Source organism: Mustela nivalis (genome assembly GCF_964662115.1).
Source record: "Mustela nivalis genome assembly, chromosome: 12".
Classification (NCBI taxonomy): domain Eukaryota; kingdom Metazoa; phylum Chordata; class Mammalia; order Carnivora; family Mustelidae; genus Mustela; species Mustela nivalis.
The window spans coordinates 53,639,593-53,653,441 of record NC_139031.1 but is presented as its reverse complement, the minus strand read 5'-3'; the positions used below and the strand labels follow the sequence as shown (position 1 = coordinate 53,653,441).

Below are 13,849 nucleotides of genomic sequence, written 5' to 3'. Positions count from 1 at the left end.
GTAGTGATTTCATGGGTATGACACCAAAAGCACAGCAACAAAACCAAGAATAAACAAGTAGGACTACATCAAATTAAGAAGCTCTACAGGAAAAGAAAGAACAGAGTGAAAAGGCAATCTGTAGAATTGGAGAAAATATTTGCAAACCATATATATCTGATGAGATGTTCATCTCTACAATAAATAAGAACTCTTAAACAGCTCAGTACGAAAATAGACTAATAACCTAGTATTCAAATGGGCAAAGAACTTGAACAGAAATTTGTCAAAGAAGACATATTATGGCCACAAAGTATATGAGAAAATTTTTAATATCACAATTGTCAATAAATGCAAGTCAGAACCACAGCGAGGTATCACCTCACATCTGTCAGTATGACTGTTAACCAAAATGCCCAAGATGAGTATTGGCAAGAATGTGAAGAAGAGGGAACCCTTGCATTCGTGTTGGTGGGAATGCAAAATGCTCTGAAAAACAGTATACAGGGCCCTCAAAAAATTAAATATGGAACTTCCATATGATATAGCAATCCTCCTTTTGAATATTTATCCAAAAGAATCAACATCAGGATCTGGAAGAGATAATAACACTCCCATGATCACGCAGCACTATTTACCAAGAACAAGATGTGGACACAAACTAAATGTTTACTGGAGGTGAATGAATAAGAAAATGTGATCTATACATACAACGGAATACTATTCAGCATTTAAAAGGAAAGAAATTTTGCAGTATGTGAAACATGAATGAACCTAGAAGCCATTATGCTAAGTGAAATAATCCAGTTGCAGAAAGCAAATATTACATGGTTCCGCTTACATGATGTATCTAGAATAATCAAATTCATAGCATCAGAAAATGGAATGGTAGTTGTCAGGGACCAGAGGGAAGAGAAATGAGGAGTTACTAATCAAATGAGCATGAAATTTCAGTCAAGCAAGATGAATAATTATGCTCTAGTGATTCACTCTATGACATTATGCCTCTATCAACAATAAAGTATTGTACACTTAAAAATATGTTAAGTGGTTAGATCTCATGGTAAGTGCTCTTGCTACTGAAAAATAAAATAAAAGTAAGACACCAATGATGTAAAATAAAATGAAGTATAAAAACAAAACTGAAAAAAATAGTTACATAATTTGAAATAAAAATATAATTGGAAAACCTTATTTGGAAATTTCAAAATAGAGTACCTCATGAGCCAAAGAAATCACAATGAAAATTAGAAAATATTTTGAGTTGAATGATTATGAAAATACAAAATATTAAAATTTGTGTCATGTATATAAAGTGAATGTGGGGGAAATATAAAGCTTATAAATGTGTATATTAGAATAGAAAATTTAAAAGTAAAGAGAGAAACATACAACTGAAGAAGTTAAAAAGTCAAAGCAATAAACTAAAAATGAAGTAAGCAAAAGAAGTATAAAGAGAGGAGATAATAAAATACAAAACAAATGTATAATATATGATTTGTAAAAGTCTATGCTTCATTCTTTGAAATAATTAACAAAATTGATAGAACTCTAGGAAGACTGATTGACAAAGAACAGTTATGCATTACCAGTACTCAAAATGAAAAAGGGGGGGGTTATTACAGATTTTAATGTATTAAAGAAAAATTGTTATGTAAAAAAACAGTTGAAATTTTACTTGAAATGGAAAATTTCTTACAAAAATACAACTTTGCAAAAACCAAGTCAGAAAGGTGGAAAATTTGAATAGCACTGTAATTATTAATGAAATTGAATATTGAATGCCAAACTTACCAAGAGAAAATATTAGACCCCTATAGCTTTGTCAGTGAATTCTATAATTTATACTGTTTTAGAGTAAAGGGAGGGAGAGGATGGGAAGAACACTTGACAGCTGATTTCTTGAGACCAGTATTATATGATTCCTCAAACTTAACATTATAAGAAAGGACTATCATAAGAAAATCTTGCTCGTAAGCATAGTAGCCAAAACACTAAGCAAAATATTAGCCATTTGTCAGTATCTTGAAAACCCATAACATATGGACATTGGGGAGCGTATGTGCTATGGTGAGTGCTGTGAAGTGTGTAAACCTGGCAATTCACAGACCTGTACCCCTGGGGATAAAAATATATGTTTATAAAAAATAAAAAATTAAAAACAAAACACAACAAAAAACCATAACAAAGTTGTATTTAAGCCAGGAACATATTAACGTTCCAAAATAAGCTCCAGTGGTTATGCACCTTCCTTCTGCTCTGGTCATGATCTCCAAGTCCTAGGATCCAGCCCTAGCCTGGCTCCCTTCTCAATGGGGAGTCTGCTTCTCCCTCTGCCTCTTCCCTCTCCCTTGTGCTCTCTCTCCCCACCTTTCTCTCAAATGAATAAATAAAATCTTCAAAAGAAAATCCAAAGTAAGTAATTATAATTTGTTACATTGAGAGAATGAGGAAGTATGCCATTTCAATAGATGCTTAAAAGTCAGTTAATAAATTAAACACCCCATTATGATAACTACTTTCGAAAAACTGGAACTAAAAGGAAAATTTATTAACTTGATAAAAGATATTTACAAATGTTCTACAGTATGCATCAGATTTAAGGGGAAAATATGGAAATTTTTCATTGAAATCAAAAATTGGGCAAAGATGCTCACTTTTATTGCTTTGTTTTAACATTGCACAGTGGTTCTAGACTGTGCAATAGGGTAAGAAAAAAATAAAAAGATTGGACAGGAGTAAACAAATCTATTATTTTTTATGGATGATATAATTGTGTATGTAGAAAGTCTATACAAGATTATTCATATATACATTACTGGAATTAATAAGTTTAAAGATATTGATGCTCAGGGCACCTGGGTGGCTCAGTGGGTTAAAGCCTCTGACTTCAAAAAAAAAAAAAGCCTCTGACTTCGGCTCAGGTCATGATCTCAGGATCCTGGGATTGAGCCCCGCATTGGGCTCTCTGTGTAGCGGGGAGCCTGCCTCCCCCTCTTTCTCTGCCAACTTGCGATCTCTGTCTGTCAAATAAATAAATAAATAAAATCTTAAAAAAGAAAGAAATTGATGCTCAATTTAAAATCAGTTAAAGTTCAAAAATCAATTAAAAATCAATTAAAATCAATTTATTGATTTAAAAATGAATTATCACTTGTACTTCCTAGTCTTTCACTCTAAACCATACCCCAACTATAGCAGGCAAGCAAGAGGGAGAACCTAGTCCACTTAGGTCTCTTAGCTCTGGAGGGTCACGTTTTCTTTCAATTAATCTTTCCTTCATTCATTCAACATTTTAAAAATACCCACCTTATCCCAAGTTCTATCTTTGCCTTTAAATGGCTCACAACAAAATAGAAAATGACAGACATGACTTACCACAATAATGTGTAGAGTAAGCAAGAATATTTGGTGGAAAGATAGCACAAAGATGGAAATAATTTGCTCTATCAGAATTTTAGAAAAGATATCACAGAGCGGGCAATGTTTATGTTGGTCTTTGGATGATTTAGTAAGGTGTCACCAATTCAAGTAAGGATAGAGAAAATTGAATTTAGCAGAAACAGAACAAATAAAGGCATAAAAGTGTGAAAATGCTTGATATATTTGGGAAACATAAAAGCTACCGAGAGTAGTTAGATCCTTTGCTTGATTAACGTATACATCTATCCTCATGTACTGATTTGCAAAATCTTTATTTAGCTTTGTTCTGTTCTGAATCATGAAAATAATAAAGTTGATTTTCATGTCTCATGAGTACAGAGTGAGTTTTAAAACTTACTCAGGAGCTTCTCCAGGGATACTCTTGCCTATTTCTATAAATGCATCTTAGCCAACTAAAATGACTTTTGATTATTTAAAATGATTTGATTCTAAAGAATATGAAAATTACTTATTTACTACATTGTAACAGTCATAATTTTATGGTGTTTCAAAATAGCTGTATACTTAGAAATTACATGATAAGCAAAACTTACCAAACATCTGAACTACATCAATATGGTATTGCCACTTTGTGTAAAAAATGGAGAAAAATAAATGTCCCTGTCACTGAGTCAGAAAATTTCTATAAAGTTCTATAAGTAATGGTTGCATTTAAGCTTTAGACCTAATAAAGCTGCATGAGAACTTCATGTGTCAAGAGATTGTGTTAAAATTAACTAGAGTGTCTTATTACTCTGTGATAATAATTATTACTTGATGGAATAGCATGATGGGTGTGAGATATTTTCTACATCTGCATCGGTTTTATCTTTTTTTAAATACAAAAGTACTCTGATTTACATAAAATACATCCTTATTTTTTAATAACTCTAACATTGATTAGCCTCAGTAGGCAATGATTTTGCCCAAATTTAAGAAAAATGACTATTCATTTAACATTATTTCATTACAGTTAGTTATTAGATTACTAATCATGACCAATACTTATAAATATTTGTTAAATAACTGCTTTAATCAGATGTTTTTAGTGCTTTTAATTGTGAATGATTATATGTGCTGCCAAAGCAAGCACATTAATTGTGAATGATTAAATCAGCACTCTAGAAAAGACAACTCAGTTCTGTGGTCCCTCTATCAAGGTTTTAATTTTATGAAAACAGACTCTCAATGACATTTGCCTTCTTGTCAGTTCAGAGTATTACCTATTACCTTCTCTGCAGAGCTACCAAAGAAAAAATAAAGAACCTACACTGAGAACTTCCTGAATTCATCCCTGTGTGTATACCCTCAAAAATGAAGAAAATTGGGGCAATTTATTGAAGTTTAAATGGCATTCACCTAAAACATGCAGGGAAATGGTTTGGGAGGTTTAAATTATCAATGTAATTGCTTTAATTCTCTAGGTTGCTTTTATAAGTGGACACAACTTTATCGTATCCAAATGATGATTCCAATTGTTTGTATTTTTACTCTCAGTACTCTGAATCACATTTATGTCCTGCATAACCCACGTCTTAAAAATAGCCCACAAACCTCAATGCAAGAGTTCCAGAAGTGAGGTTTTTACATTAATGATCTTCCTGTAGTTTTCTTTGCAGTAGCCAGCACCTTTCAGTTTGTCAGCGTTTTTACTCTAATGTCTCAGAAAAGCTTTTTGAAAGCTATATTCTGAAATACACCTTGTTCTTTTGTTTTTAGATATTTGAACACTGAGTGATGTTTCAAAATGTTTTATTAGTAAAATCCATCTGATTCCTATTAAAATTTTTCTCTAATCTCTGAGACAGAGTGAAAGGAAAGAGTATTTATAAGCAAGATAGCTCAACACTATCTAATTCTGGAATAAGTTTTCCAAGTATCATTCTGCCTATGATTCATTAGTTTCTCTGAGTTAAAAGCTTGTTACTAGGATAACATATTCTTGAAGATACTATCTAAAATACCAGATTTTTCAAAAATATTTTTAAAAATTGTAAGAACTTGAGATTACAGAGCCTTTACACTGACACTTCTTTCTTTCTCACTAAACTGTATTGCAAATAACCTTTTGATGTTTTAAAGGTTTTTCTTTGGCAGCTAAGAAAAACACTCTTGAAAGTTGTATTTAGTGAATTTACCCATGTATAAATATCCCTAAGCTAGTTGGTTATCCTATGGCATCTGGAAGAAAGGTGCTATTGTTTTAGATTCCATGACTGAAGTATAGAATAATCAATTCAGAGAGACCCTGGGGGGAAGATTCACTCACATATGCTGTAGAAACTTGGAATTCCTGAGTTTTTAGGTTCTTTTCTTCAGATGAAGAGACAGATGAGTTTCTATTTCAGTACAGTGTGTGGTGACATCGGTTCCTTTTCATACCATATTATAATTTGACCATCAGTTTGAATTTGAGACTATTGACTTTAAATTTTCTAAGAAAGCTCCTTTTTTTGTTAATACCTTTGTTATTATTACTTTCCTTTTGTTTGCTAATGTTCTGGTTATGCAGTTCCTGGTGCTATATACCAAGCTATATCATCAAGGTATTCCCAGGATGTATCATCAGATTTAGTTCTGCCAAAACACTCCATAAATTACTTAAAGTTCCTCTTCATTTCTTGCAAAGCACTGTTTGCTACGCTTGTCCTTGAAAAATCAGTGTAATTCCAGAAGATCATTATACATTTGCAAGGCAGGAATTCGTCCCATGTTTCCACATGGACATCTGCATAGTTATAAGAACAGTAGAAGTTAAATGAAAATGCACAGTTATTTTCCCTTTAAAATGCACTGTTATTTAGCTTTGGTTTTGTTTGAACATTTTCTCTACCATTTATTTAATAGCAGTTGGCTAAGAGCAGCTGTGTCTCATGGCTTTCTATTGTGAAGTGTCCAGAAGTGTAAAGTGGTTGAATATAAAAACACTGCAAAAGTACAGATAATAGACTGCCCACTTTCTGTGTACTGCAACTTCCCTGAGGTTTTGTTTGCAGGGCCCAGCTGCATATACAGACATGATGGAATTTGGTTTGTAAAGAACCTACAAAAATTACACAAATAACTCAGATTTCTAATGAATAATACACAGACATGCACCTGCTTCACGGACTTCATAGATTAGTTTTGTGACCAATAGAAAAGCCCCTTGGAATTCAATTACATGGCTGCAAAACAGAAAATAAACTTTCAGAACTGCTATCAGCAAAATGAAAATATTAACTAGTTCTTCAAGCAAGCTTTGGGGTGGGATTGTTTCAGTTTGCTTTGCTTCTTTCAGATTTACTATAAAGTCATAATATTCTGCCCATTATTATCTACTATTCTTGCAGCTGGAGCCGCTTGCCGAAGATATTCTCCACCAAACCCCGAATATGAATGCTGTTGTTTCTTTACAGAAGATCATTGAAATTCAAAGTATGTCTTTAAAGTTTCTTTTTAATTTCTAATCAGGTACAACTAATTAAACTTATACTGAAAATGAAAGCACATGAAAAACATATTTGAGTTTCCAAATATGAGAAACATATTTAGAATTATAATTTGCACATATTATATATTCACACCTAAATGTGTTACTACCTTGCTCTCAATGTGGTGATCTCACCTTAACTGATAACTCAGAGGCTCCAGATGTAGAATCTTGTATTTCTCATATTTTCCAAGTACTTGGATTTTTTTTTCATTACTACCACTAAGTGTCTGTCCAAAACAATAAAATAATCTAGAAATTTTGATTATATTGTCTAATTTAACTAAGGATAAGTTATCGCCTAATGATGTTGGAATTCAGCAATCATTTACTGTTTTCTTCCTTTCCTATTTTTTTAAAATTTTATTTAGTTTTATTTTTCTATGAATCTAGTAAAGTAAAATTATGGAAGAACTTAACATTTATGAATATTATATTTCATGGAGAAGTATGTTCTTTTTTTTAGTTTAATTTAATTTTATTTTTTGTATGTGTATATGTTCCAAAATTCCATTGTTTATGCACCTCACCCAGTGCTCCATGCAATACGTGCCCTCCTTAATACCACAACCAGGCTCACCCAACCCCCCCCGCAAATACTAACTCCTAGTGAGGATTGTACCTAGCACTTATAAATCCAATACTCCCCAAACTCTTAGCAATACCATGTGGATTTTAATTAGCATTTTTCTTTAAATTTTTTCTATTACTTGAGTTTTTTTGTGTATTTTATACTCTCTTAGTCTTGGTTCCTTAGAGGATAATGATCAGGAAGACAGGAATCACATCTTTTCACACCTGCAGGTAACTGTAAAAAGGGTTGGCAGCAGAGGAGAGGTTTGAAGTGCATGGGAACCTGGGACTCAAGAGTAGGCAGATTTAAGTAGGTTGGATTTGATCTTCAAGGCCCTAGGAACCAGAGTTTGCTCCAAAGGGAGTTTCTGAAGAAAACCTCCCCTTTCTTAGTCATGGATATATAATGTAGTAAATGTTGTTGGCTTCTCAGCAACAATGCCTTCCTCACTTGTACTCAAAAGAAGCCTGGTTTTCCTCGTGAATCTTTGTCACCAGATACCAGGGGAAAATGAACTTATGCCCAGCTCCAGGAGAGCAGATCTTAGTCTAAGGCTAAACTAGACAACCCACTTAACAGTGATTGGTTAAGGAATGGGTATGTGATGCAATTTTGGCCATTGAGACTCAGAGCTGGCTTCTTGGGTGTTCAGCTGTGTAGTCACATAGGCCCCACACTTAGAAGGACCCTATGCATGGTTTAATGCTCTTACTATTGCTATCTTTAAATTTGTATAAAAAATTTTGAGCAAGGGGCCCACATTTATTTTGCACTGAGCCCTGCAAATTATGCAGTCAGTCCTGATAATATTCAAGGTTAGTGATGTGAAAAGATACTTGCCAAGAAAGACTGATAGTAACATCACCCTAGGGAGGAAGAAGTAAGGTTGTGGTTGAGAAGGAACAGAATGGTGAGTTGAGGTAAAGAGAAAGACAAATATGAGAGTAGTCTCTTGTCATTTGGGACATAGAATAGAAATCACTACAAAGAAAGTTGTTTCAGACTTTGGCTTTGACACTATGTGGTACATTTTTTATGTCATTCTGTGAATTGTGTATCTTTTGAGGCCATTTAATTCTATGTCTTTGGGGCCACTCTTCCAGACTACAGAAACAGAAAGGGGCTGCATTAGGTCCATAAAGCAATAAAATTAAAGTCAGTGTTTCCAAGTACCAAATTTTATAATAGCTTGAGAAGTTAAAATTATGGGCTTCTGGCCTAGCAAACAATGCTAAATTTCCTTATAAACTATAAAACTGTGCTCTTACTTTTACCTTTCTCTGTTTTATAACCAGTCTTCCATTTTAAGTGCTCTTACAGGAATCCAGGCCCTTCACTGGGCTCCCCATTTCCTCTTTGGTGGGGAAAGTAGTTAAGACTCACCACATAATTTGGATCCCAGTGCAAAATGAAAATGTGTGAATGCTTCCATGTTAAAAAAAATTACCATAATTCAGGAAGGTGACCACAGAGCATTGAACCAAACATGGGGACTCTTAGGTACATGGAAGACCTTTGCAGCTGCACTGGTTGCCTCTAAGATAGCCTTTGTTAACTGAAGAACCTTCTCTTCACATATGTCTCTGAGCATCACACAGGTGCCTCCTTTTAACTTTGGGAGGTGTTTGAATTTCAGCCTACCTCTTAGTACAGGTTGTGAAGGATTATTTTGTGCTACAGTTTGAGACTGCAGTATCCTAAAACTATGTAAATGTTGAGAAGCAGGATTTGTAGCATGTGGGAAACATTCAGGCAAGTTCCTAGATAGCCTTGTCCTGAGGCAGACAGCAAGGTGCTGACAGGCCTTATATGAATTTCTCTTTGAGAACTGAGCCCCCCAACTGAGGGTATGCAGGTGCTGGAGGCTGTGATTAACATTGGCCTTTTGCCTGGCCACATGTATGAGAATATTTGGCAGCAGGACCATCCCTGTTGTCCTGTCCTTGTTTATGTTTTACTTTTTTAACCCAGAAGAAAAGACCTTACAAGGCAGTACAGCAGGGCAACCATTCCTTCTGACAGGTATTAAAGACCCCTTCTGACAGGTCAGGTTCTGGTTTCATCTCAAGATGGTGGATATATACAAAGATCAGCCATTTTTGAGATGACGAAAGAGATGATCAGGTCAAGAAGCTTCATGTTTGCACATGCTGTTCACTCTAGCAAGTGTTTGCCTCATCCCTATTAAGTTTTCTGGATTTAGCTCAGATGTTCTTTCTTTTGGGAAGCTGTATATCCCTTCATTGTCATTCTACATTAGGTACATTTCCTGTGTGTTTTCATAGCAGGGCTTGTTTTTGCTGATATTCTTTGTTTTTAATTGCTGAATTCTTTGCACAGTATCTGGCACATAGTAGGCATTGTGCAAATGTTTACTGAATAGATAAAACAGCTTATCTTTCAATATTTACCACATTATTTTTCTTAGCCCAAGTTGATTTTTTTTAACTAACAAAGGTAATTATACTCCTTGGCTAACCCATGTGGAGAAAAGATAAAGAAGAATGGGCAAAATATATGTGAGCTCTTTTTGTCTTCTGTCTTTTTGTCAAAATTCAATCCCATCATTCATAATGATGAATCATTTCTAAGAAAGAATTTGAATTACTTGTGAGCTACCATTTCTGTCTCTAATCTTTGAGGCGGCAATTCTCAGAGCTGAAATTAATTGTTGGCTGATGACTGTAATCACCAACAAGTGATGCCAGGTAAGAGTCAGCCCAGAGAAGGATAAATGATCCTCATATGTATGTTTCCTTTCCTAAAACCCATCCTAACAACTTATAGAGTCTATTATACTCTTCTTCCCTTCTTTTGCATTGCAAGGTGAGAAGCAAGGTTCCCAAATGCCTTTTTTCACACCAGTCCTGGCCCATGATAACATGTTCACTGATTTTGAAGGGAGGAATCATGAAGTGAGTTTTCCATAAAACTTAATTCATGTAGTTTGAAAGACTATAATTTTAAATTCTAAAACATACAATGAATGATATTGATATTGATCTGTGAAACCCCAAAATATGAAAACCACAAGTATAGAGCCATGGTTTCCTTTTATTTATTTAAATGTTTAGTAAGAAGAGTACTCTTTTTAAGTGTCAACCAATTTTCTAGATCTCCTGCATAATAGTGATAATCATAATATCTTTTGATTTGTAGATCAAGAAAAATATATATGTACACAAGGATTTGAGGATTCTTTAAAATCTTTGCTGCAACCCTCAAGTGGTTTGGAGCTGATAAGTTGAAAAACACTAGTGTAGAGGATTTAAAAATGATAGGAACTTCAGTACTCACAAGGCACGATGAATAAGCCACTTAACTTTTCTGAGAAATTTCAAGAGGAATGGCATCCTACTCTACTAAGTTGGATCTACTGTGGCAACAAAATGGGAAATAAGAATCAGGATCATTATTAAAAAATAGTTGTGGTATTTTTCCCATATGCCCCTACTCATCTTTTCCCCACTCTAGGTATTCTTCCTTTGTTTAGTGGATTGGGGTCTTCTTAGAATTCCTTGAAATGCCAATCATAGCAAAATGGTTACATAGGCCAGAATGAGAATGAGGAAGGGAGAGTATTTGTCATGTATGTTCTTGTCAAACAACATCCATTTTTCCAGCATATAAAATTTGTCAGTATAGCTAAATCTCTCTCTCTCTCTCTCTCTCTCTCTCGTTCACACACACACACACACACACACACACACACACAGTTATTTAGGTCAATGAGAAGTGAATTTGTGGTCCTCTGAATTTACCCAGCTTTTGAGGCTAGTATGAAAAGAGAATTTTCTCATTGCAGCAGAATATACCATGTGACCAGGTATTTGACTTAGTTGGTCAGTATCCACTAGTTCAAGCACCACAATGAATTAAGAAGTAACATGGGATGCCTGAGTGGCTCAGTAGGTTAAGTGTCTGCCTTCGGCTCAGGTCATGATAACAGGGTCCTGGAATGGAATTGAGTCTCGCATCAGGCTCCTTGCTCCATGGAGAGCCTTCTTCTCCCTCTGCCTGCCACTCCCCCTCCTTGTGGGTATGCTTTCTCTCTCTCTCTCTTTCTCACAAATAAGTAAAATCTTAAAAAAAAAAAAGAAAAGAAAAGAAAAAGAAGTAACAAATGATGTTAAAAGCAAACAAAGGCAAGCTAATTTTGTTGATTTCGTTTCTACTCTATTTCCAATAGAAATAACTAGTTGGTAAAATAAAATACAGGCATTGTTGATGTACCTACTAAGTGGATAATCAGAGGAGTGTATTCAGTTCTCTTGGCAATCAAGAGATCTAGATAGTAATTAATGAAGCAAAGCTATTAAAGTAAGACTTGTTCTAAAGAGAAAACCATTGTCTTTTTTAAGTGAAATGCCATTCTCAGCCATTCCTCCCGTTAGCCTAATACCCTTTATCTACCCCCTTACCAAGGTGAAAGGGCATTTGTACCAGACAAATGAGAAGAAAATCCAGATTGCTTCTAAGCTGTAAGGAATTTGTATACATATCTTGTTGTAAGGAAACTGTCCAATATCTTGACCTCATGGGGCTATGCACACCAATTAAAAAGTTGTCCCCTGTATTGCAATATGTGCTACATGAATCATCTTAAAAGCTTTACTAGCTTCTTGACTCCACATCCAAATCCTAAACCACACTCCATTTTCTTCTTTTTGTTCCTTCTTATTTTATTTTGATTTTCTATCTTTTTTTTTTTTCTTACTTCTTTCTCTTTTCCTCTCTCCTCCATTTTTATCCTATTGCGATCCAGGGGAGAAGAACAAGAGATAACCCACAATGTTGGGAAGGAACTTTTAACTCATAAGGATTTGGGGATTCATTTCAGTCAGAGAAGGAGCATGGTCAAATCTGCATTTCAAAAGATTATTATGCCTGCAGTAAGGACAGGAGATTTAGCATTGCTTATTGTCATAGATGAGCAATTTAATTCAGAAGTAGAATTGAGTTGGTATGGTAATTAATTGACATGGAGGGGATTAATGGATTTCTAGATTTCAGACTTGGACAACTGAGTAGATGGTGGTGTCACTTTCTGTGATAGGGAACGGTGCAAGAAAAAATGGTTTGAAGAGGAATATAAGAAATATTAGACTTAAGAAGAAGAAATTTGGGATGCTCAGCTGGCTCAGTTGGTAGAGCATGCAACTCACCCCATGTTGGGCATAGAGTTTACTTTAAAACAAGAAGAACTTTTGTTAAATAAAGTGCTTGAATTTAGCAGGGAAGGCAGGACCATCCTAAGTATCAGTTTTTTACTACAGTGAAGTTATCAAGGGATATTAGATTAAATTATTTACACAACACAAATCCTGTAAGCTGCTAGCAAAAAAATCAACAATTATGATTGTTTTCAGTATGCCAGGTATTGTTCTAAGCACTCTTACGAATATAAAATTAACTTATTTAATCTTCTTAACAACCCTATGAAGTAGGTACTATTTTCATTTCCAGTTTACAGCCAAGTAAACTGAGGCACATCTAGGTTAGTTAACTTCCCCAAAGTTAGATATTTAATAAGTGGATAAAGGCAACATCATAAATCAAGCCGTCTAGCTCCAGAGTCTATGGTCTTAACCGTTATGTTATTCTGTCTCACAAATAATTCTTTTTTTTTTTTTTTTTTTGCAATTTTTATGTATACCTTTTTCATTTCTTCAAAAAATGACATCTTTAGGATAAAAATTAATTTAACTGAAGATTTGGAGTTCTGGAAGTTCTGGTAAATTGAGGTTTAGTCAGTTAGTCCTAGAAGGGTAGTGCCAAATTACAAGGAGCCATGGAGCTATGAATCTACTTTGGAGCCCCTTGTAAACTTGCAAAATACATCTAATCACAGAAAAATGCAAGGATTGGCAGAATTTCAAATCCCTGCCCTGTTGAGTTTAAAACCTTGACTGTTGTCAGGTGTGAGCTGCTATTTGTCATAGACTTTTTGGCTGAGACAGAGGCCTTGACGTTGCAGACCTAGGCCAGGCAGACCTTCATTGAAGAAAAGCAGCATTAAATATTTTCCTACTATTAACCCCACCAACCCTTATTCGCATCAGAGCCAGGTCAAACTTGTAATGTGGGTCTTTGAAAGTTGATTTTGAACTTCTAAGTAACCATTCTCTTGAAATGTTGAGATTCTGATTATTGTTTGGTAGAGCACTAATACTAGAATGTACCAAAACCAAAAGGAAAATACGCTATCTACATAGAGTCTTGTCTGGACTTTTTTTAAATTCCAACTGCTTCTGTAATTATGATTTTTCTTTCACTCATGTTCTGCCAAGGCAAAACTAATAAAACTTTGAAAATAAATAAAATTATGCATGTTTCCAGGACTGAACACTCTTTAAGAATAGGAATGCATTGTGATTATATAGTCAACTGTTAACACCCAG

The 13,849-nt window shown here is 34.6% G+C and overlaps 1 protein-coding gene across 1 annotated transcript in view; it reads left to right on the top strand.

Moving 5' to 3' along the window:
* HDAC9 (histone deacetylase 9) overlaps nucleotides 1-13,849 on the top strand; it is a 662,132-nt gene that overhangs the window by 614,953 nt on the left and 33,330 nt on the right. Inside the window, exon 27 of the mRNA XM_082692420.1 lies at nucleotides 6,735-6,819. Within this exon, the coding sequence (XP_082548546.1) occupies nucleotides 6,735-6,819 (85 nt within the window). The remainder of the gene's footprint in view (nucleotides 1-6,734; nucleotides 6,820-13,849) is intronic.